At 46.6% G+C, this 25020-nt stretch overlaps 1 protein-coding gene across 2 annotated transcripts in view; it reads left to right on the top strand.

Annotated features, from left to right (window-relative positions):
- The first annotated feature begins 2607 nt into the window (after window positions 1-2607).
- Window positions 2608-25020, top strand: part of DAO (D-amino acid oxidase) — a 29315-nt gene continuing 6902 nt past the window's right edge. The window contains exons 1-11 of one of the 2 annotated variants that reach the window (XM_038575418.1): window positions 2608-2765; window positions 8386-8588; window positions 10627-10741; window positions 11973-12049; window positions 12921-12986; window positions 14605-14659; window positions 15910-16014; window positions 17292-17374; window positions 18642-18759; window positions 19665-19763; window positions 20989-22378. In XM_038575418.1, coding sequence (XP_038431346.1) covers window positions 8395-8588; window positions 10627-10741; window positions 11973-12049; window positions 12921-12986; window positions 14605-14659; window positions 15910-16014; window positions 17292-17374; window positions 18642-18759; window positions 19665-19763; window positions 20989-21120 — 1044 coding nt within the window. In that variant the 5' untranslated portion in view covers window positions 2608-2765; window positions 8386-8394 and the 3' untranslated portion in view covers window positions 21121-22378. Of the gene's footprint in view, window positions 2766-8385; window positions 8589-10626; window positions 10742-11972; window positions 12050-12920; window positions 12987-14604; window positions 14660-15909; window positions 16015-17291; window positions 17375-18641; window positions 18760-19664; window positions 19764-20988; window positions 22379-25020 lie in introns of those variants that run through there. The other variant, XM_038575419.1, reaches the window with a different exon arrangement.

The following is a 25020-nucleotide window of genomic DNA, read 5'->3' as shown; positions in this document are numbered from 1 at the left end:
GGAGTCCTGGGATTGAGTCCCCCATTGGGCTCCCTGCAGGGAGCCTGCTTCCTCCTCTGCCTGTGTCTCTGCCTCTCTCTCTCTGGGTCTCTCATGAATAAATAAACAACATCTTTGAAATAAAAAAATAAAAAACAAACAAACAAAAATCCAGACCAAACCAAAACAAAAAAACAGGGTCATGCTGGGTGTCAACCAGCTACCGGAACAGAAGGATCTTTGACTCCTACAGCTCTACCCAAATACACAGAAATTGCTTCCAGAAGTCCTTTCTAGGGGCTTTTTGGGGAACTTCTATCATTATGATCAGTGAACTTTGGGGATTCAGATTAGTTTCTGAAGGGCCTTATGATCACCAAGACCACATGAGCCCTATACTGAATCTATGGGACTTCCTTCCATCTTTCCTTCTCCCCTCTTTCTCTCTCTCTCTCCCCCACTCTTCTACTTGTGGCAAAGACATCCATCTTGACTTTAAATGTGCAGCTGAAAAAAAAATGTGCACCTGGATGAATTTTTACATATATATATACATTCCTGTAACCACTGCCCTATTAAGGAGTATGTTTTAAGCCTCTCAGAAGATATCCTTGTGCCTTATCCTTGTCAGTGCCTCTTCCAGAGGGCATCAATCTTCCCACATCCCCTAGCACCATTAGTTTGTTTTGCCTTTTTCTTGAATTTCATATATATGGAACCATGCCCTAAGGGTTTCTTCGTGTATGGTTTCATCCACTCAACATAGAGATTGTGTGATTCCTCTGAGTTCTTGTGTGTGGCAACATTTGACTTTTTCATTGCTGTATAATATTTCATGGTGGGAATTGTCTGAAAACTCCAGCATTGGTTCCATTCATTCTCCAGCTGATAGATACTTGAGTCGTTTCTGCTTTGGGACCATGAATGTTCTTGTACAAACCTTTTGGTTGATGTGTGTTTTATTTCTATTGGGTATGTGTGTGAGATTTGGGTTCCTGGGTTTGGGGATAAGGGTGTGTTTAGTGTTAGTGGGTATGGGGAACACGTTTTTGAACTGAAAGGAGGTATGATCATAATAGCACCTACTGTATAAGGCTGTTGTGAGATTAAATGAAATAAACCAGATAAGGTATTTAAAACTAGCACATCGTGGGATGCCTGGCAGGCTCAGTCAGGGGAGCACAGGACTCTTGATCTCAGGGTTGTGAGTTTGAGGCTGTGTTGGATATAGATATTGCTTGAAAAGAAACTCTTTTAAAAAAATAATAAATAGGAGTGCCTGGGTGGCTCAGTGGTTGAGCCTCTGTCTTCGGCTCAGGGTGTGATCCTGGGGTCCTGGGATCAAGTCCCGGATCAGGTTCCCTGAGGGAGCCTGCTTCTCCCTCTCTGTGTCTCTGCCTCTCTCTGTGTGTCTCTCATAAATAAATAGAATCTTTCTTAAAAATTGTAAAAACTTAATAAATAAAACTGGCACACTGAAATTTACAAGACATACATCATTGCTGGGATAGAACTGGGGGCCAGGTGAAGATATCCAGTGAATTTCTGTTAGCTTTAAATATTCCCATAATGAACCAGGGGACAAGGTCATGTGAAATAAAAGTGAATACATGACTATTATTTTAAAATTAAAAAAAAATTCAAATGAAGTGGAAGTACATAGAATAAAAGGTGGAGTTCCCTCCTTTTAAAAATTATCATTACTTTTTAAAGATTTTATTTATTTATTTATTCATGAGAGACACAGAGAGGCAGGGACATAGGCAGAAGGAGAAGCAGACTCCCTGCAGGGAGCCTGATGCGGGACTCTATCCCAAGACCCCCGGGATCACGACCTGAGCCAAAGGCAGACGCTCAACCACTAGGGCACCCAGGCGTCCCTAAAAATCATTATTAAAAGAATACCATGCTGAATGCTAAAGAATGCCAAAACTAAATGTTTTGTATGCATTTTCTTATTTTATCTTCACTTTTTTATTCCATGATGCTGAAGATAGGGACGCCAAGGCTGGTTCTTCAAAGCTGACCCAAGGGATACCTTACTCAGGGCTGGTTAGTCTCTGTCTCTGGGCCTCAGTCTCCCCATCCACACAGTGAGGCGCCTGATAATCCTTCGGCTCTAATAATCGCAACTCCACGTCTAGCCCTGGCAGAGGAGGGACCTGGAGTCCTGCCGCCCGTGTCTCTGGGATACGGGAGCAAAGAGCCACGCATCCTTATGGCCCAAATAGGCGTCGCCTTGAGTCTCTCCCTGGCCTCATGCACCCAGCATCCAAGAATGGCATTAGGCTGGCCGGCTGGCTGCTAGAGGCCCTGTCCTGTATCTCTGGCCCCCGCACAGGGCTGCCAGGCTGGCCAGGCCCACAGTGGCTCAGGGGAACAACTCTCCCCTCCCCCGGGGGTGGGGGTGGGCAGCAGGAAGAGGGAGGAAAGAGGATCGTCTCCAGCTGGCCCCGGAGACAGACCTCCTTGTCCCCATCAGCCCTCCGGCCCCCCCCCCCCCCCCCAGGGCTGTCCACGGGGGCTTGAGATCAGCCAGAAAAGTCAGGCAACTTTTCAGGGACCAGAAGGAGGGGAGGGGAGGTCTCCCAGCCTGAGAGCAGCGCAGCGCCAAGCCCCGCCCCTTGCTGTGCCCTGTCGGTAACTCCAGACTTTGACCCTGAGTTCCAGCCCCGGTTGGCGGGCAGTCGGCTGAGGACAGGACACCCCAGAATCAGGAGACTCCTCTGCAGGAGATAAGACCCTGCGTCCACAGCAGCTGCCTCTTCAGAAGTTTGGCAATCCAGGTGAGTGGGGGTGGCGGTGCACCAGGTCTCAAGGTCCTCCCAGTGTTAAGGAGAAGGTTCTGCATTAGAGCCTAAAGCAGGTGAAGCCCTGGAGCCAGGCGAGTGGGGGTGGCGGTGCACCAGGTCTCAAGGTCCTCCCAGTGTTAAGGAGAAGGTTCTGCATTAGAGCCTAAAGCAGGTGAAGCCCTGGAGCCAGGCAGGAACACAGGCAGGTGCCTTCACCTCTCCAGACCTCCTTCTCCTCTCTGGAAGACAGGGATCATAATCACCTCTTACTAGGTTATTTTGAGAATCAAAAGAGGTGATGAACAGAAAGAGCTTAGCACAGAACTGGGCACATAGCAAGTACTCAGTAAATGGTGATTATTATTTGGGGGCAGCGAGCTGATAGCCTGGTTGTCAAACATTTGTAGAAGCTGTTCCATTAAAAATTTTTAAAAAATATTTTATTTATTTATTCATGAGAGACACACAGAGAGAGGCAGAAACACAGGCAGAGGGAGAAGCAGGCTCCTTGCAGGGAGCCCGAAGTGGGACTCGATCCCAGGACTCCAGGATCATGCCCTGAGCCAAAAGCAGATGCTCAACCGCTGAGCCACTCAGGCGTCCCTCATTTAAAAATTTTAGAAACATGTTATTTATTTATTCATGAGAGACACAGAGAGGCAGAGACATAGCCAGAGGGAGAAGCAGTTTCCTTGTGGGGAACCCTATGTGGGACTTGATCCCAGGACCCTGGGATCATGCCCTGAGCCAAAGGCAGATGCCCAAACAGCCCCCGAGGTGCCCCAGAAGCTATTCCACTGTAAAGGTAAATTGTGAAAATATCAACTGCAAAAGAAGTGGCCATATGGCACAACCTGATTACGTTCGTTCCAATACCTTGCCCCTGATTTGTTGATTTTTTTTTTTAAACAAGTCTCCTATTTTTTTGCTACACACAAATAGTAATCAAAGCCACAAGCTGCCCCAAATTCTTTTTGAGGGACAAGGGAGGTTATGAGCAAGCAAACACGCGACTGAAAAGCAAGCAGAGAGCAGCAGGTGCCAAGTTACTGCTTGCTGCCTAATAGCTCTGCAGCACGGTACAGAAAGCTCAGATAGAACAGAGTCCAGATTCCAGCACTGTCCCACACTGGCCGCGTGACTCTGGGAGAGTGAGCTCCTGGCCCTGAGCCTCAGTCCCACACCTGGAGACCCTCCCGTAGTGTTTGCGGAGATTAAGCAAGAGGACACCTGTACTGAATCTATGTGTGTGTGGTGAGGAGCAGACGCCCCAAATTCCCTCCCGCTCCACACTTCTGGAGACGTTATAATCACACATACACACACACACACACACACAGATAAGTGTGAGAACCTCAGCATCTTCTTGGATGCACACTCCAAGCATGCTCCGTTGAAGTGACGGCGTAACACACAGGAGAAGGGCACCTCCGCCAGGAATCCAGCAACCACAAAAAAATGACTGACCTGGTAACGGAGCCGTGGGCATGCAAGTCCGCAGGTTCCTTATCCGTGTCATGAGATCCTACGGGCTGGCTCCTGCTTCTCAAAAGAACCTCATGCGTTTATATTGTACCTTAATACCACACAGTTGCTACGATCAGTATCAGATAGGAGTCCTGTAGTTTAAGATGATTGGTTTAGGAACCACCTTTTTCCTTCCTAATTCTTTGCCTACCAGCCACACACTAAAAATTCGTACAGATGTTGCATTTCATGGGGTTTTCTTTCAACACAGGACCCTGAAATATTGGCTGTTTATTTTCACCTGCTTAGTCCTCAGATTTTCCAAATAGTGTCATTTGCCAGCCCGGCATGGTGTTGTTTAGGGCCACGGGCTTCTGTAAGTCAGGTTGAGCTGGGCTCTGCTTCTCGCCAGCTGGGAGTCTGAGACTCACTTGCTTCATCTGTAAAATGGGTGTAATGATAACCCGGAGAGCTGTCAGAAGATGAAAACAGATGAAGCATGTAACATTCTTAGCGCAGTGACTGGCACACGCTGGCAGTGCTATTGTTGTGATCTCTGAGTTGCCAGGTCTTTCCCTGACTCGACCAGTCTTGCCTTTTACGGAGACTTTGTCACCCCAAGACATCACAAACCCTTTCATCGCAGACGCGTTGTTGTGGTTGAGTCTCTCCTCTTTGCTGGGCTCAGTTTCCCCAGCAATCTAGAATTTTACACTCTGGAGAAACTGAGTCCCACACTATTACTTTTCCCCTCTCTATCTTGGCCATTTGATTCCAGCTGTTGTTCTGGGCGTCCCTCCTGCTCTTCTTTTGGGCATGTGCCCCTGCTCCTAACCGGAGGCTCTGACACACCTGAGCAGCCTGGTTATCGTAGACATGCTGTGTGCCAGCTCTGCTTCGGTCCAGGCCTCCTTCTTCCTGCCCAGAAGCCTCCAGGGGGTTTTCACACTCTCCTTCTCCTCCCTCGCAGCCTCTATTATAGAAGCAGCTTCTCTTTTTCTCCATCTTATGCTGGTTTTCTAGGTGGCTTGCGAATGGAAAAAAACCTCGGGCCCTGGAAAAGGCAGAGCTGGATTCACATCCCACGCTTCCTCCAACCCTTCTTATGACCTCGGATAACTTAACTTTCTCTGAACCTCGACTCCCTCACCTGTGAACTGGGACGGTGACAGTCACTAGTATCATGAGCTCCTCAGCATTTAACCAATATTTTCTCTTTTGATCCTCATAAGAACTTCATTCATTCATGCATGCATGCATTCATTCATTCATGAGTCCCTGCTATAGGCAGGCCCTATTCTAGGCCGTGGGGATAGAGCAGGATAAAAGTCCATGTCTGGAGCCCTGGGTGGCTCAGTCGATTGTGTCTGGCGTTTGGTTTAGGCCCAGGTCATGATCTCATGCATTGTAAGATTGAGCGCTGCATTGGGCCTCATGCTCCACAGGGAGTCTGCTTGAGATTCTCTTCCTCTGCTCCCCCCACCTTGGGCACACACACTCTCTATCTCTCAAATAAATAAATAGTGGTGCCTGGGTGACTCAGTTGGTTAAGCATCTGCCTTCGGCTCAGGTCGTGATCCCAGGGTCCTGGGATGGAGCCCTGTATCAGGCTCCCTGCTCAGCAAGGGGTCTGTTTCTCCCTCTTCCTCCTCCTCTCCTCCTGCTTGTGCTCTCTCCCTCTCTGTTAAATAAATAAATAAATAAATAAATAAATAAATAAATAAATAAATCAATCTTAAAAAAAAAAAAAAAAAAAAGTCCCTGCCCTCCTGGAGCTGATATTTTGGTGAGGAGGCAAAGGTCAGGGAGCTTTGTTAGCCCTTAAAAGTTCACAGAGAGGGGGATCCCTGGGTGGCTCAGCGGTTGAGCATCTGCCTTTGGCCCAGGGTGTGATCCTGGAGTCCCGGGATCAAGTCCCACGTCGGGCTCCCTGCATGGAGCCTGCTTCTCCCTCTGCCTGTGTCTCTGTCTCTCTGTGTCTCTCATGAATAAATAAATAAAATATTAAAAAAAAAAGTTCACAGAGAGGAAATGGTGGCTCCATCAGGATGGCCAACTTAACCCATGTTTGCCCCAGGACTCTCCTGGTTTTAGCTCTCAAAGTCCGCATCCTGGCAACATCTTCAGTCCTAGGAAACTGAAGAGGTTGGTCACCCACACTCCATCAGGTTAAGTGACTTGCCCAGGGCCACACAGCTGGTGTGTGCCGGAGCCAAACTCAACTCTGAACCTAGGTATGTCTGACCCCCAGCCTGGGCTGGTACTGCCACTTCCCCATGCCCTGCTACCTCCTGGATTCATTTGGGGAATTTGGAAAATTCCTCAGTTCTTGCTGTCTTGTTGTTGAGGCACAAAAGTGATCCACTCTCCCGAGTTATAGAGAGAGAGTCAGAAGGCCCAGAGAGAGGAGGTAACTTGGCCAAGGCCACAGAGAATGAGAAGTGAAGCCAGGTCTGACTCTCCCTGCTTCCTCTTCTCCTTCCCCCGGTGTCATTTCCATTGTTATTTTCAAGGGGCTGGGGGACAGGAGGAGGTCACTACGTATTGTTGGGCCTACTCTATGCCAGGTGCCGTGCCAGAAACATCCACCCAACTAGTGGGTTAATTTTCAGGGTGCCCCTGTGAGGTCAGGGTTGCTCTTATTTTACAGATGAGGATGTGGAATCTCCTGAGGCGAAGTATGGGGGACAAGGGATGGCAGGAGGCTAGGGTCCCTGAGAGGGCCTGCCCCTGCAACCAAGCCTCACAGCGGGAAGGAGAATGGTCCGGAGCAACAATGCCTTTCCATTTTGTGGCTTTATCTCCAACTTGGCTGCTGAAATCCCGACAGAGTCCAATTCTTGTGGGCTGAACCCATTTTCCCCTTTTAAAAAACTAGGCCCTATTGAGAATGTCCTGCCGTTTGGCCAAGGGTTGCCAGGAGGCTTGGTCTGTGGGAGGAGTTGCTGTGAGTGTAGAGGAGGGAAAGTTGAATTTGGCCCTTCCGGCACAAAAAGTCCCCTTGTTCTGCCTCAGCAGGAGCCCACAGAATATTTCCCTGCTGTGTGCGTTGTGGGGGGGGGGGGGGGGGGGGAGGGATCCAAGCTGCTTCGAGGTTAAAAGCCTTTAAACTTCTAAATATCTTTTTTTTTTTTTTTTAAGATTTTATTTATTTATTCATGAGAGACACAGAGAGAGGAAGAGAGACACAGGCAGAGAAGCAGGCTCCCTGTGGGGAGCACGATGTGGGACTCCATCCCAGATCCCGGGATCACGCCCTGAGTCAAAGGCAGACGCTCAGCCACTGAGCCACCCAGGGGTCCCTTAAAGCTTTTAAACTTCTGAGGACCCAGCCAGCCCAGCCCCCAAGGCCCACCCTTGGGGGCTGTGCAGGAAAACCTGAGTTCTGAACTTAGACATTGCATCCACTAGCTCCCAGCTTGGCACGCAGGAGGTGTGCCGTAAGTGTATGTTGAGTTTACTTGAATTAAAAGTAAATCCCAGCAGCACCACTTAACTGGCTGTAGGACCTCAGGTAACTTACTTCACTTCTCTGAGCCTCCGTCTCCTCATCTGTACAATGGGACCAATGACACCAGCCCTGGCCTCCTAAGACCGTGGGGGTGACTTAGAAGGACGTAGCACTGGGGTTGGCACATGGCAGTGCTCCGTAAGTGTCAGCAAATGACGTCTTTTGCACTTGACCTTATGTTGAGGTTTGTGCCCTGGCCATCTGGCTAAACCTCCCATCTGTTCTCCAAGGTAGGAGTTATTTTTCCCATTTACCAGCATCTTGCCCAAGGTCAGTGGCCAGTAGGTGGCAGAGTTGAGGCACGAGATCTGAAGCTAGAGCCCATGGTCCTGACTGCCAGACTCCCAGGCTGCAGCTGGCTGGGCCCTGTGCCCCGCTCTGCTTATGTTCCTGGCTTGGGGCAGGGTATTTGGGGGAAGCTCCCCAACCAAAGCTGCATCACTTACCAGCTGTGAGACCTTGGCCAAGTCGCTTTGCCTCCCTCTGTGTCCATTTTTCCTCTTGTGAGGGTCCTTAAGAGGATCAGTTATCTGGGCTAGCCAGATAGAAAGGCTTGGCGGTATCTGGCACTTTCTAAGCTTTCAGGAGACGATGGTGATGGTGGTGATGGCACACTTCAACCTTTCCTTCCTGCAGGCTGGCACGATGCGTGTGGTAGTGATCGGAGCGGGCGTCATTGGGCTGTCCACCGCCCTCTGCATCCACGAGCGCTACCAGTCAGTCCTGCCATCGCTGGATGTGAGGGTCTACGCAGACCGCTTCACCCCGCTCACCACCACTGACGTGGCTGCTGGCCTCTGTCAAGCCTACCTCTCGGACCCCAGCAACCCACAGGAGGCGTGAGTGAGGGTCCTAGACGGTGGCCCCAGGAACCGGAGGTTCTGAGAGTGAAGAGGGGATGCTCCCTCTCAGGGTTCCCATCACCAAGAGCAAGCCCCTTGTCAAGGCTTAGAAGAAAATCCTAATAAATATGAAGCCCTACTATGTGCCAGACAAATGGAGGCTTCCCTCTATGCCTCCCCTAAACTGGGTGGCTGTGGATGCCCTGTGCATTGATGGATCAGGAATATTTGGGTTTCTTTCCCCTAGTTTATTTATTTAAAGGTCATTTTCATCTGATCCCTACCTAGTGGCTGACAGAAAACGGAGCCCTTCAAATCCCAGCAATAATTATAATGAAGGATAAAATGCACTAAAGTCCTTGATGCTGGGTACTGTAGGGAGGAATTATGTCCCCAAAGACCAATTTTCTTCCATATATAAACTCATAAAAAGATCTTTCGCTTCACTTGAAGTCATTCCAATTGCCGTTTTTAACAGTCTCTCAGGTATATTTAATGGTTTAGAAATCTATTTCCCCTCAATTTGCCCACTGTGACGATTCATCATTTTTATGTAACAATTTCTTTTTTTTTTAATGTTTTTATTTTAATTCCAGTTGGTTAGCATACAGTGTTACATTAGTTTCAGGTGTGCCATATAGTGATGGAACACTTCCATACAGCACCTGGTGCTCGTCACAACAGGTGCACTCCTTCATCGCCATCACCTATTTCCCCCAACCTGCACCCCCATCCTCTCCGGTGACTATCAGCTTGCTCTCTACAGTTAAGAGTCTGGTTTGAGTTTCTCTTTCTCTCTCTCTCTCTTTTCCCCTTTGCTCATCAATTTTCTTTCTTTATTTCCACATATGAGTGAAATCATATGGTATTTGTCGTTTTCTGACTTATTTCACTTAGCATGATACCCTCTAGTTCATCCACGTTGTTGCAAATGGCAAGATTTCATTCCCTTGTATGGCTGAGTAATATTCCATTGTATATATGGAATACCGCATCTTTATCCATTCATCAATTGATGGACACTTGGACTGCCTCCATATCTTGCCTATTGTAAATCATGCAGCTATAAACATCGGGATGCACGTATCTGTTTGAATTGGTGTTTTTGTATTCTTTGGGTAAATATCCAGTAGCGTGCTTTCTAGATCACAGGTTAATTCTGTTTTTAACTTTTTGAGGTTAAAACAGACCTCCAGATCAAGAATACTTGTAAGTGGGTGGATGGATGATCAGGTTTAGCAAAGAAGTTGCAAAAGTCATTTTGTCTGTTTAGAAACCACAAACTGCCAGCTGCTTCAGCAAAAGAATCCCCAACTGTGTAAGGACTCAAACAGAAGTTACATTCTCCCGTAAACTCTAAAACTAGTGTTCCTGATCAGTGGGTGGCAATTCAGGGGCCCGGGCTCCTTGCATCTCATGCCTCTGCTGTCCTCCTCTGTGGCTTCTGACACGGCCACTATGCCCGTGTCACTGTGCCTTCTGATGTCATTCTTCTGTGCTTTTGGAAGGAGAACAGCATGAGGACCATGTGTGCAGTCTTAGGGTCCATTGGGCAGAAGGCAGTCACATGGCCACACCTGGCTGCTTGGGAGTCTAGGAGATGTAACCAGGTTCTGGGCCAGGAAGAAGAGGAGGAAAGTGTTTGGGAGCAGCAAATCAAGGTCTACTGCTGGCATTTATACGGGGGGTACTTGAGTAAGCCTCAAGTGTGGGGCTTGCAGCTCTCAAAGTGGGCCAGAGCTTTCATTTAAACTCACAGCTACACAATCTTGAGCCCAAGGTGGGCTCCAAATGGTTGCAGTGAACCATCCCTTGTTTCCCCTCTTCTCTTTTTCTATTAATGGGGAAATTCTAGAAAATCATGGGATAGGGAAGGCCCACAGGCATTTGGGATGCTGCAGAAGGGAAAGTGGTAGATTTCTGGATTTTGACATATCCCCATCTGCCTGGTCACAACCCCATGCAAGCCAATCTTCAGAGTTTTCTTGTCCAGCTCAAGGTATTAGGTGACCGAGACTCTGCGGGATCCTTCCAGGCATTGGAACCAGCAGACCTTCGACTATCTTCTGAGCCACATCCATTCTCCCAACGCTGCGAGCATGGGCCTGGCCCTAATCTCAGGCTACAACCTCTTCCATGAAACTATTCCGGTGAGTGAGGAGTCAGACCATGGGGTAGAACCTTGATCACAGACCAGGACTGGGAGTTTGAGTCTGGGAGTACTTTGAGCCTGGTAGATGATAGCTATTTGCATTCAAATCAGGTTTACTTTAAGTTTTATTTTTGCTTTAAAATTATTTTGGTTTCCAATTTTGTCATTAAATTGGTGGAGACCAAAGAGCTTTCTGATGAACCAGGGGAACTAGCTTTGGTTGAGTCAAACCCAGACACATCCTGTAGTGGATTTCATGCTGAAGCTACAAGGTTTCCTGTGTTTCTGGAGGTGCCAGGGATTTTCATCAAGATAGACTAAAATATTCATCATGGCGCGAACTTCTAAAGTGCTTACTCTATACCAGGCCCTGTCCCAACTACTTTGTCAGCTAGTGACTTGTTTAATTCTCATACCAACCAACAAGTAAGTGCTAACATTAGCCTCTTTATAGATGAAGAAATAGAGGCTCAGAGAAATGGTGTAGCTTGCTCAAGTTACAAGTCTCTAAATGGTGGAACTGAGATTTGAACCCAGGCTGTCTGTGACCCTATGGTGCCCAATGTGTGAAGAAGGGCATAGCCTTGGGGGATGTTCTTAGGTTGCTTGGAGAGAGGGGTCTAGAATCCCAGACCAACTCTTTCAGGGTTATTCAATGTTTAGCACTGGGCTACGGGCATTGCCCATACTGTCTGTTCTCTTTCATGGGACCAAGAATGAGTATTAACTCTATTATGCAGACAAGAAAATGGGAGTCTTGGAGAATTCAAGGTGGTCTGTGGGGAGGCCCAAACCTCTACCTGGTTTTCTGACCCTAAGCTCTGCTGCCTTCCACTCTCACCCCTTGGTAATCCTCACTGTCACCAGTTTCTCTCCTATTTCTGACTCTTACCCTATCACTCATCCTCAGCCTCATTCTCACCCTTCCTTCATATAGCATCACAGTTAAGACTATGGACTTTGAAGCCAAACTGTGTTGGTTCAAATCTCGGCTTCATTGTTTATTAGCTGTGTGACTTTAGACTAATTACTTAACCTCTTTAAACCTCAACGGGCCCATCTGTGAAAATGGAGCTAAGAATAGTATGTATCTCAATAGATGGTTGGGGGTATTAAATGGAGTGGTATAAGTAAGATACTTGAAATGGAGCCTTACATGCAGTACACACTGTTCAACATTTTATTGACTTTCACCCATCCCTGTGCCTCCTTCTCTTCCTCCTTGGCAGGATCCTTCCTGGAAGGACGCAGTTCTGGGATTTCGGAGGCTGACCCGTAGAGAGCTGGACATGTTCCCCAATTACAGGTGAGGTTATTGTGATGGACAAAGGGGCTGAGGTCCCACCATTCAGACAGATCTGTCCAGAGGGCAGCAGAATATAGAGGTACCAAGTTTCCTGTCCTATCCCAGGCCAAGAGCCACTGGTCCCTTAGACTTCTGCTACTCTGTCCATCTCCCTTGGAGAAGTCACCCACCCAATGGGGCCCTGGGCTAGGGTGGTGGGGGATACAGAGACACAGATCTGAAGCCCAGGAACTCCATGTCACTACCATCTTTTGTAGATGAGGAGACTGAGCTTTAGAGAGGCTAACTTCCCAAGGTCACATAGCCAAGTGACCAAAATGGGATTTCTTTTTTTTTTTTTAAGATTTTATTAATTTATTCATGAGAGACACAGAGAGAGAGAGAGAGAGAGAGAGAGAGAAAGAGACACAGGCAGAGAGAGAAGCAGACTCCATGCAGAGAGCCCGATGCAGAACTCAATCCTGGGATTCCAGGACCATGCCCTGTGCTGATGGCAGGCACTAAACCACTGAGCCATCCAGGGATCCCCCCCAAAATGGGATTATGTGACTCCAAACACATCTATTCTTTTCCTTGCAGCCTGATGTCTCTTTGGTCCTCCCTTCACCCCACACTGTGCCTGAATCCCCTCTAAGAATGCACATCCAATCTCCACGTGTGCACCCCAATGTCAGGGATGGATTTTCTGATAGAAAAAAATTTCCTGCACTGAAAACCAGTCCCTACTTGACACAGCCCACTTCACTCAGTGGTCCTGGTTCTATGCTTGGGGGTCCTCCAAAATGAGACTGCTCCCACCTCCATTTGAAAGCCTTTGAATAGAGCTCTGATTCTGATTCTTTATTCTCACTCTTGCCTGTTGCAACTTTAGCTATGGCTGGTTCAACACAAGCCTGATTGTGGAGGGGAGGAGGTATCTCGAGTGGCTGACTAAAAGGTGAGAACTTCAACTTTAGTTTTAGGAAAGCACCTCTCAGGGACCATTATCAGTTGTTCATGGGATTTGTTTTTGAATTGACCAACCCAAAATGTTAAAGAAAACTCTTAGGCTTGGTGGGAGTTATCCTCAGTTCTAACCACTTCTGTGCACTGAAACCCAGCTTCCCATACCTGATTGGGCATCAGAACCACCTGGGCAGCTCTTTACATGTGATATTGATTATTGAATTCACCAAAATCTATAATGTTTGTGTAATAGTTTTAAATGAATTCTTTTAAGTTTTCCACATGTATTTATGTCATCTCTAAAACATAAGTTGCCTTTTTTTTTTTTGTATACTTCATTTTTTCTTCTTGTCTAACTGCTGTGGCCAGTACTTCTAGAACAATGTTAACTAATACAGGGGATGTCTATCTTCTTGCTGAGGTTAATAGGAATCTTGTAAGTGTGCCTGGGTGGTTCAGTCAGTTAAGCATCTGCCTTCAGCTCAGGTTATGATTCCAGGGTCCTGGGATTGAGCCCCATGTTGGGCTCCCTGCTCAGTAGGGAGTCTGCTTCTCCCTCTCCCTCTGCCCCTCTGCACTGCTCACCCCCACTCATGCTTTCTTTCTCACTCTTTTTATCTCAAATAAATAAATAAAATCTTAAAAAAAATAGGAATCTTGTAGTGTTCTAAATTAGCAAACAAATTGAGAGACATATTTATATTTATATTCACATATAAGAAAATTCCATGTATTTCCTATATTTTACTATTTTATTAAGATTTAAAAAAATCTAGAATGGATCATATCTTTTATCAAATGACTTGGGGAGCTTTTTAGAAATACAGATTTTAGGACTCCACTTTATATCTACTGAATCAGATCCTCTGGAGTGGGGCTTAGAAATTTGTGTTTTAAGAAGTTTCCTGAGTGATTTTAATTATCAGCCAGGTTTGGAAATCATTGCACTATAGTTATTTCTCCTAACCTTAAGATACTTATGACTCCTGTCTAGCCTCTTCCTAGGCGGAAAACCCCCACTTCTATCTTGAGGAAGCTATGTATATAAAATAGTCCTGAGCTTCACTTTTCATAGGGTTTACTTTTCTGTTCTTTTGATGTTTCTACTACATCTCTAATAATAACAGATATTTTTATTCTGAGACATGTTGGGGGATGTCCCCAGCCCACCTTCCTCCTTGTACCTTGCTTCTGACAAAGGGGCATTTAACATTGGTCCAACTCTGCCCTCCTCCACCTTGCAACTCATTCCCTTTGATGGTACAAAGCAATGTGGTAGGAAAACTTTTGAACTAAGAAGCCTAGGTCTGAGTCCCAATCCCATCATTAACTCACTGTATGACCTTCACCAAGGTTCTTCTCTCATCTCCATCTGGCTGACAAGGGGCTTGGGCCATTTCAGGTTTCCCATGGGAGATTTCATGGACCACTAGTCCATCAAGGTACTTAAGAACTGATCTGATCTGACTACACAGCCATTTTCTCAAGGAGCATCCTGTGGGACTAACATCCACAGAAGGTTCTTTGGGGAACATATCTCATGCCATTTTCTTGGAGAGATGGGACAAAGAACTGAATACTGGGCTTTTTGATGTGTTTCATCACCCTAGGTTAACTGAGAGGGGAGTGAAATTCTTCCAGCAGAAGGTGGAGTCTTTCGAGGAGGTGAGTTGCAGGGCTGGAAGCGGCTGGATGTGGGAGAAGGGTGAGGAGGAGAGGCCTTTTGTTCCTTTTGCTGGGTTGGGGGCCCCCTTGTCAGGCTCCCAGGGTCCCCACGAGGCCTGTCCCAGTCTCCAGGCCTTTCTTCAATCCCAGAGGGACTCAAGCATTCTGTCTTGATGTTGGTGGCTAGAACAAAGGGACAGCAGGATGATGGTGGACATTAGGGGCTAATCTACTTCTGAGCCTCTGAGTCTTAGGGCCAGAGAGTTGGCTGCCTCTTACCAGTATCAGCTGCACTTCACTCTTGAGACACTTGGTTGCCTCCTATCTAAATCAGGGTTAATGTTTCTGCAAAGTCAAGGCTCTCAGCTGACTCAGCTCCAGAGTAATACCATCATCAGTAACAATGACAGCAGCTATCATCACCAGGCACTGGCTAAGTACCACGAACTTTGCTGTATGACTTCACTCAATCCTAGCACCTAGCATTGCGCTTGGCATGTGAAGATACTTGGTAAATGCAGCTACTGGCATTACATACTGAGTATCTGCTCTGAGTTGAGCTCTAATGGACATTTGGGATGTATGGTTTGCTCAGACATAACCTTATTCCCAAGGAGCTCACACTTCAATGTAGCAAACACTGGCTCTGGAATGATAACAATGCCTTGCAATGTGTGTGCCCCATGACTGACCTGTGAGGGGAGTCCTTGGTGCTGTACTGAGGGTTTAGGTGCCCATCATGCTATACTGTTGAGCCGTCAAGTATCCCATACATGCACAGAGCCAGGGGTTCCAACATGCCTTCTGAAAATGCCTTGGCAGAGCAAAAGGCAAGAGAATGAAGTAAGGAGTCAGAAGGAGGAAGAGAACTATCTCTGCATCTGACTTCTTCTGGGAGGTCCCAAGAAGGTTCTCCCCTTTCACAGTACTCCTTCCTGAGCACTCTCCTATCCAGGGTCACATTGGATCTTCACATAGCCCAAGAATAGATATTACCAGCCCTACTTTATAGTGAAAGCGGCTGAGCCTTGAGGAGGTGATGGAACATTTCTGAGGTCATGTAGCAGGTAAATGGCAGAGCAGAAATTTGGAGTTAGTTCTGTGGAAAATTGGAGTCCTCAATGAGACTCCTCCCTGCTGTTCCACAGGGAGCAGAGAGCTGCAAGGTGGAGGGGAGAGGGGAGGAGGGGGTGGAGGATACAAAGGCCCTTACCTCCTCCCATGCCACCTGCTCTGTTCATTGCTGCCAGATGGCAAGAGGAGGTGCCGACGTGATTATCAACTGCACCGGGGTGTGGGCTGGGGCATTGCAACCAGATCCCTTGCTGAAGCCAGGTCGGGGACAGATCATTAAGGTGAGTGTGAAGGCGAAGGATGGAACCTCCTGCTTTTCTTCTTTTAAAGATTTATTTATTCATGAGAGAGAGAGAGAGAGAGGCAGAGACATAGGCAAAGGGAGAAGCAGGCTCCTTGCAGGGAGCCTGATGTGGGACTAGATCCCAGAATCTGGGATCGTGCCCTGAGCCAAAGGCAGACACTTAACCACTGAGCCCCCCCAGGTATCCCTCTTGCTTTTCTTAATAGAGAGATTGTAGCTGCCTCCTTATTTCCTCTCTGAAGATAGAGGATGCATTGGGGACATCTGTTAGAAGAGCCTCGCAGATTTCAGGCAACTGACATGTTAAAGAAACAAGAAGGATCAACACGACCCCTCCAAACATTCTCTTTTGGGATTTTTTCTTAATATAGCAAAGCATGCATATATATGTTTGTACATATGTAGGGGTTGTATATCCCTGCATTTTAATAAAAAGAGCAAAAATTTGTGGAGTATTTATTTAGTGCCATGTACAGGCCTGAGCATTTTATCGTGTTATTAATTTCATCCTTACCAGAACCCTTTGAGAGGGTCTATCATATTGCCATTGCTATTTTACTGATGGGGAAACTGAGGCACAGAGGAATTTAGGTGATATGCACAAGTTCACATGGTGGTGAGTTCTGGAACTGGGGTTAGAACCCAGGGTCCCTGGGTGGCTCAGTGGTTTAGCGCCTGCCTTCAGTCCAGAACGTGATCCTGGAGTCCCGGGATCAAGTCCCACATCGGGCTCCCTGCATGGAGCCTGCTTCTCCCTCTGCCTGTGTCTCTGCCTCTCTCTCTCTCTCTCTGTCTATCATGAATAAATAAATAAAATATCTTCACAAAAAAAAAAAAAAGAACCCAGGCAACCTGGTTTAAGAGGCTGTGTCTTGTAAACATCATCCCACACTGCCTCTCACTGTGTATGTGTGCATGTGTGAAGGATGTCCATTTGTAGACATGTGTGTGTACTTGGGCCTATGTGAGTGTCAGTGTGTTCCTCATGTGGGCTGATGCGTATGTGTCTTTATACGTGTGTGCTGAGCTTTTCTGTGGTCATGTAGGTGAGAATGTGTGATATTTCAGGGAGCAGGGGTTGACTCTTCCTGCAAGAGCAAGCAGTCAGTGCAGACTTGGAGCTGAGGAGTCAGAGGAGGGCTTAGGAGCTGTCTTTGCCACACTTGTCAGAACATCTGGGTAGAGAGGGGAGCAAGGCAGGGAAGCCTAGTGATCCAACACTCCTGAAGAGACTTGTCTGCCCTCAATCAACAGGTGGATGCCCCTTGGATGAAGCACTTCATTATCACCCATGACCTAGCGAAAGGCATCTACCAGACCCCATACATCATCCCAGGGTAAGAATCTGACATCTTAGAGCAGAAGAAGGAGCACCTTCATGCCCTCTCTATGCTGCCCACCCCAGCCCCTTTGCTTAGTCCCTGCAGGCTTTTTCTTCTAGTGTTTTCTAAGTAGTAGGGTTGAGGTATTAAATCCCTGGAAAGTCAGGACGCAGCATTAATTGGGCTCCATCTTGAACAAGCTTTTGGAGGATAGTTGTGGCGATCCTAAAGACAAAGGTAGTGGGTGTGAGGGCAGTGACACTGGAAGGTGTGAACAGAAATAACAGGATTGTGGTGAGAATAGGGATTTGGTTGATGGTGATGATGATATTAACGAGAGAGGTGATGATGTTAGTGAAGATGGTGATTGTGTTGATAGGATGACAATGTCACTGAGAGTGGAGTGGTGGTAGTGGAGATATTACTCTAATTGGTGAGGAAGTTCACAGGGGTGGTGATTGGGCCAAGGAGGGTAGAATGTTAACATTAATGGAGATGGTGTGGTGTTGATGATGATGGCAGTGATTGGGAGTAGAGGCAGCATCTGGTGCTGATGGAGATGACGCTATGAGTGATGATGTTAATAGTATAGTGGGGATGACAGTCTCAAAGGCAATGTTAATTCATGCTGATTGCAACATTAATGTTAAGTGAGGCTGTGCTATCTTCATGGTGATGTTAGTGGTGTGGCAGAGATGACAATATCAATGGTGACAAGAATGCTGGTAGTGAAAATGATGAATGGAGTTGATGGTGATGACATATTCATGGTAGCAAAAAAGGCAGTTGTGAAGATGATGTTGATGGAGATATTTTTCCAGTTTCATTAAGATATAATTGACAAATGGTGCACATTTTTAATGTACATGACAATTTGATATATGTATATATTGCAATATGATTACCACAATAAGGCTAGTTAACTCATCCATCATGTCACATAAATACAATTTCTCTGTGTGTAGTGAGAACATTTAAGATTCACTCCCTTAGCAATTTTCAAGTATGTAATATAATACTGCTAACTACAGTCACCGTGCTGTGCATTAGAAGAGATGACAATGTTGGCAGTGACATTAATGGTGATGGTAGAGATGGTGGGGGGTGGTGATGACAGTGGCAATTGCAGTGGTGTTGATGGTGGTGTTAGCAGGGATGACAATCTGGGTGGTCATGGGGATTTAGGTAGAGATGGTTGTAAGGGTGAGCATGGCGATGGCCCCCATTCATCTCAAAGGCTTTTTGTTTCCCTTCATCATTGACACTCCTTACTTTTACCTAGGATCCAGACAGTGACTCTGGGAGGCATCTTTCAGCTGGGGAACTGGAGTGAGGCAAACAACATCCAGGACCACAACACTATCTGGGAAAGCTGCTGTAGCCTGGAGCCCACACTGAAGGTACGGTGGGAGGGGTATCAGTACCTTAGACCAGGGTCTTGGCAGCTTGATCATGAGGCCCCTTGAGGATGGGAAGATGCTACCACTGGGATAATTGGGCAAAATTATTCCAGCAAGGGACTGTGGAATACACCAGAATTTGATAATGCACAGGGAGGTTCTGCTGCAAGCCAGTGACACCTATCTGTCCATGGCTAAGAGTTGCTGTCTTTTGCGGAGACAGCCCTAAAAATACCTTAGTCTGTCTTCAAAAAGAGCAGATACATTTGTTGTAGAAATCTCAGTGCGTTTTTGTTTGTTTTGAAATCTCAGTTTTTTCATTTGCCTGTTGGTGATGATGACAGTCATGATATTAATGAGGGTAGGGTAGAAGTAGTGGTGGTGTTGATGGTGATGAATATGCTCAGGATGAGGATAATAATGATGGTGAGGAGGCTAGGGCTGTTGACATCATGGTGGTGGCTGGTGATGGTTGATGGAGACCGGGTCATCGATAGAACTGGTAGTGATGTGGTGGTAGTGACAATAATGATGTTGGCAGCTGATGAAGGTGTGATGGTAGAGGGGGTTAATGAAAGTGATGGTGGTGGTGGGTGGTGAAAATGAGACTCCAAAGCTAACTCTATCATCTAAAAATAGGAGCGGCAAAAAAATCCAGAAATGAATTATTATTTTTTAAGATTTTACTTATTAGACAGAGAGAGAGAGAGAGAGAGAGAGAGAACAAGCTGGAGGAACAGCAGACAGAGGGAAAGGGAGAAACCAGCTCCCTGCTGAGAAGGGAGCCCAGTGACATGGGGTTTAATCCTAGGACCCTGGGATCATGACCTGAGCTGAAGGCAGACACTTAACAACTGAGCCACCCAGGGGCCCCCAGAGATGAACTAGTAACACTTTTTTTCCAGGATGCAAAAATTGTTGCTGAATTTACTGGTCTCCGGCCAGTTCGCCCCCAGATTCGGCTAGAAAGGGAACAGCTTCGCTTTGGATCTTCAAACACAGAGGTATGCTCTCTTGGCAAAGAAAGCAAGTCTTCCCATAGCTCTAAGAGGCTCTGGCATTTCCAGTCTTACCTGACATTGGCTTCACACAGCCTACTGGCAGGCCAGGACAGCACTGGCTAACATCCCCCCCTCTGTAGAGAAACTGAGGCTCAGTGATGGTACAGGACCTGCTCAAGGTTACGTAGAGGGCAGTGCGCCTCAGTCTGTCAAAACCTGTGGTTGAGCAGAAGGAAAATGGGTACTTACTTGTGTCCATGACATGAACGACCTTACTGGATCTCCCCTCCAACTCTCTGGGATAGGGACTGTTTCCCCCATGCTTCAGATGGATACTGGGGGTCTAAGATGTGAAAGCATTTGCCTAAATCAGACAACTGGTGAGTTGAATTGGACTCCAAAGCCATTTTGCAGATGTCCATTTTGTGGCTGCTCCATCGCATCTCTGGGGTCGCTCTTTCATGCTCCCTCTTATGGGGTGGGAACTGGGCTTATTGAGAAGCTGGAAGCTGTCCTGGCTGAAGGACCTGATCTAACTAGGTGGTAGCTGGAGTTCCCCACGGAAAAGCAATCTTCCTTATATCGGTCGTCCTTCTTCCCTTATGTAGGAGGGCATATGGGGTGTGTGTGTGTGTGTGTGTAACAGCTTTGTGTGTATATGTGATATGTGTATATGGGGTGTGTGTGTGTGTGTGTGTGCTCACAGGTACCTGAGGAAAGAGTCACAGATGGAGTCAAACTCCCTGCTGATGGCTTTGGCTTTAAAAAAGACCCCAGGGATCTTGCCTCTGTCCCTGGGACAAATTAGCCTGCTAACCAGGGTCCACCCAATACAGTTTCCCGGCTTCTCTTTCCTCCCGAGGTGGGTAGAAGAGTCTATCTATTAACACAAGAGGTTTGGCGTTCTGGAGCGGGATGGGAATAAGAAAGGTGATTTAAGGAACTTCAGATAATGTGACTAAGGAGGGGAATCCCTGACCTCAAGTTCTAAATATTCTACTTTTCCTGTGCTGAGTGCATAAACCAGGTCCATCTCCTAAGCAAAAGAGAGTCTGGGATGTCAACCTTCAGCTCCCCCCAAAATCACCTTACTGGTGTTGCTGGGATGCCACCATCCTGCCAGGGAACGGAGAGGGCCTCTGGTGCCCGCTGGCTTTGCCCAGAACTCTTCAGGAATTTCCTGAGTCTTCCAGGGCACACGTGCTACCTTCTCTCTTGCCTCTCCCAGGTCATCCACAACTATGGCCATGGAGGCTACGGGCTCACCATCCACTGGGGCTGTGCTATGGAGGCAGCCAAGCTATTTGGGAAAGTCCTAGAAGAAAGGAAGTTGCTCAGGATGCCGCCACCCCACCTCTGAAAACACCACCTCCCCAAGAACTCCCCGCTCCCCTCAGCCAAGCAATCAATATACCCCCCTCTAAGCTATCACTTACCCTTCACATTAGCCCTGGCTCCTTTCTGCAAGAAGCACAAGATGAGAGGGAAATGACAAGATCCATTCCCAGAGGCGAGTCTGGCCCTACCTGGGGCTCACTTTGATCACTGGGGTCTCTCCACTCACTCTGGGCCTGACTGTATGAAGAACAGATGTAGGCTGTTATATTCTAAGTCCTCAGAAAGGAAAGCTCAGAAAATCAAAGGAGCAAGGAGAAAATTGGAGATAACTGAGGTTAGGTAACTTGAGGACAAATTACACTAACATATTAAAGGTTCTGAAAAGGTGATTCCCGGGTGGCTCATTGGTTTAGCACTTGCCTTCGGCCCAGGGGCATGTTCCTGGAGTCCTGGGATCAAGTCCCACATCAGGCTCCCTGCATGGAGCCTGCTTCTCCCTCTGCCTCTCTCTCTCATGAATAAAGAAATTTTTAAAAAATAAAATCTTTAAAAAAAATAAAGGTTCTGAAAAGTCCTGCAACAAAGACATCTATCTGATGTTCTTTCATCCAATCCTAAACTTATTTGGTTTGGAAACCTTTTTGCCCCGAGCACTGATGCCACAGAGTGTACTTGAGGGAAGGCTGTAGTAGATTTTGTTGCAGGAAGTCACATGCAGAGCTGGAGTGTGGCGAGGCAGAAGAGGTAAGGCATTGAACTAACACCATGATACCCATTCCACATCCAGAATTTCCAACAGTGTCAGTGACCTGCTGAGTGGGTAGAAGGGGCATGGGGAAAATCCTGCAACCCACATGGCACTGGAGAAATTAGGCGATGCTTAATTTCTTCACTTTCCCTTCGCCTAAACTTCTTGCTCCCTCCTTCCCTGAAGATGATCTGTAACCGTATTTTTCAATGACTTACTGGCAGCTTGATGAGTGTTGTATTTCCTTGTTGAATCGTCTCCAGCACTTCTGTCAAAAGTCAGTTGAGCCTTAAATATATAGGTGTATTTTTGGAATTTCAATTCCATTCCATTGATCTATAGGTCTATCCATATACTCGTACACTCATGCTACACTGTCTTGATTACTGAAACTTTGTAAAAAGTTTTAGAGTTAAGAAATGTGAGTCTTCCATGTTTGTTCTCTTTTAAGTGGTTTTTTTTTTTTTCTTTTTTGGCTCTCCTGGGTCCTTTGTAGTTTCCTACAAATTCTACAACCAGCTCGCCAGTTTTTGAAGAAAAAAAAAAAAAGCCAACCAGGGATTTTTTTTTTTAAAGATTTTATTTATTTATTCATGAGAGACAGGGAGAGAGAGAGGCAGAGACACAGGCAGAGGCAGAAGCAGGCTCCATGCAGGGAGCCCGACGTGGGACTCGATCCCCGGGACTCCAGGATCACACCCTGAGCTGAAGGCAGGTGCTCAACTGCTGAGCCACCCAGGTGTCCCACCAACCAGGGATTTTGATAGGGATTAGGTCGAGTTTATAGATCAATTTGGGGGTTATTGATTGACACATTGATTTTAAGTCTTGTGATCCGTGAATATAGGATGTTTCTCCATTTATTCAGATCTTCAATTTCTTTAAGCAGTGTTTTGCAGTTTGTAAAAGTCTTGTACTCCTTTTGTTAAATTTATTCCTATTCTTTTTTTTATTCCTATTCGTTTTAACGGTATTGAGTGGAATTGGTTTCTTACTGATAAATTTAGAAATTTTCTCTGGCATGGTGTGGGTAGGGGGATTTGAAGTGGTTCGTCATCGAGTATTCTTGATTAATCATGAATGATTATATGTGACGCGTCTGTATGTTTAAATGTCAAAGAATCAGAATACAGCAAAGTACCATCAGTGACTAAAGTCTGATCAAAACTACTGAATCAAAAAAAAAAAAAAAAAAACTACTGAATCTCGGGGATCCCTGGGTGGCTCAGCGGTTTAGCGCCTGCCTTTGGCCCAGGGCGTGATCCTGGGGACCCAGGATCGAGTCCCACGTCAGGCTTCCTGCATGGAGCCTGCTTCTCCCTCCTCCTGTGTCTCTGCCTCTCTCTCTCTCTCTCTCTCTCTATGTCTATCATAAATAAATCTTAAAAAAAAAAAAAAAAAAAACTACTGAATCTCTGAAGCATGAGAAGGGGCCTCCGGATGTTCTTGGGCTTCAGGATCAGCATTCCATGTGCCTCCCACAACACTCTGCATCTGTCTATTAGAGCTCACATCACATTGTATCACAGTGGTCTGTTTATGCCTGTTCCCTCCACTGCACCAAGAATGCATGAAGATGTGGACCATTTCTTATTCTTTTTTGTATCCTCAGTATTTAGTATCATGCGTGATAGATACATGGTAGATACTCCATGCACACTGCGTGCCATGACGTGATCCCTAATAGAGTTATAATGAACAGGCTCTAGTGATTCTCTGGTTCTGGTTCCATTTGTGAAGCCGGGCTGCACTTTATTTCTGAGATTTTTCTAATCGCTCAGAGGTGCAAACTGGCAGCCCATCAATGAAACCTGGCCTGCAGGTCAATTGTATGGGCTCACACATCATGTAAAGGTTTTTGTTACAACATACTAAAATTGGGAGATTTCCTGTAACACTCTAGATTCTGATTTTAAAGATCGGGAGCTCCCACTGTGCAACAAAATCGGGTAGAGCTGAGCAATGCTGCTCCCTGGGGTCTATGCTTCTCACTCTGCCACAATTCTTCCCTCTTCCTGTTGTTCCTTACACCTTTGTTCCACTCACTTCTGTTCCCAGGCTGTCCTCTGGAGGAAATTAACAACCCATCCCAGCCTTATAATAAAGCTGTGCTTCTTAATTTGAATTAACCTGAGTCCAATTTCTTTTCCTTGTAATTAAAACAGCCTTGATGAGAGTTCTGTGGCAAGGCCCCTCTCAACCATCCCCCATCACCAGCCTTCTTTCTTCATGCTAACAGAATCCCAATTTAGTGTTCAAGAAGCTGTGGGGTATCGCTTGATCCTATGGGATGGAGCCCCTTCCTTCTCCAGCTCTGGGGGAAGACTTATGCTTTTAGACTCAGACTTTACAGCAAGAAAACTTCTTGTGATTGTTCCTTCTGCATTCTACCTCCTTTGAAAAAATCAGATGCCCAGTACCGTGGCAGCCATCTTGTGATCATGAAATTTCATGCATAGGGTCAAATGGCCAACACACAGAGGATAGGAGAGAAGAAAAACAAAAAAGAAGCTGTGTTTTTTTATGTTGAGTTGCTAAAACTTTACTAGAACTGCCTGACTCGGGAGGCCTGCATGGCTCGGTGGTTGAGTGTCTCCCTTCTGCTCAGGATATGATCCCGGGGTCCTAGGATTGTACCCCGCGTGGGCTTCCCACAGGGAGCCTGCTTCTCCCTCTGCCTGTGTCCCTGCCTCTCTCTGTGTGTCTCTCATGAATAAATAAATAAAATCTTAAAAAAAAAAATAATTGTCTGACTCTGGGCTTGTTGTTAAATGAGGAATTAATATTCAAATAGATAAGATATTCTTGACTGATTTTACTGTTGCTTGCAGCTCACTGTTATCCCAGACTGGTTTACTAGTAGTAACCAAGGGGGACTCTTGATCTCACCCTTTCAGGCTCTCTGTTAGCTAACATTAGCCCAAAATAGTGAATATCTATATTCATTTCAAAGTCTATCACTAAGATGCTCTTATGTTATTGCCAACTCAACTCAATTCTGCATTCTAAGAATACTTCGGAGTAGGGACGCCTGGGTGGCTAAGTGGTTGAGTGTCTGCCTTTGGCTCAGGGCGTGATCCTGGGGTCCTGGGATCGAGTCCTGCATTGGGCTCCCTGTGGGGGGCCTGCTTCTCTCTCTGCCTATGTCTCTGCCTCCCTCTCTGTGTCTCTTGT

This window comes from Canis lupus, chromosome 26 (assembly GCF_011100685.1).
Source record: "Canis lupus familiaris isolate Mischka breed German Shepherd chromosome 26, alternate assembly UU_Cfam_GSD_1.0, whole genome shotgun sequence".
Taxonomy (NCBI): Eukaryota; Metazoa; Chordata; class Mammalia; order Carnivora; family Canidae; genus Canis; species Canis lupus.
This window is presented reverse-complemented; position numbering and strand designations above follow the sequence as displayed.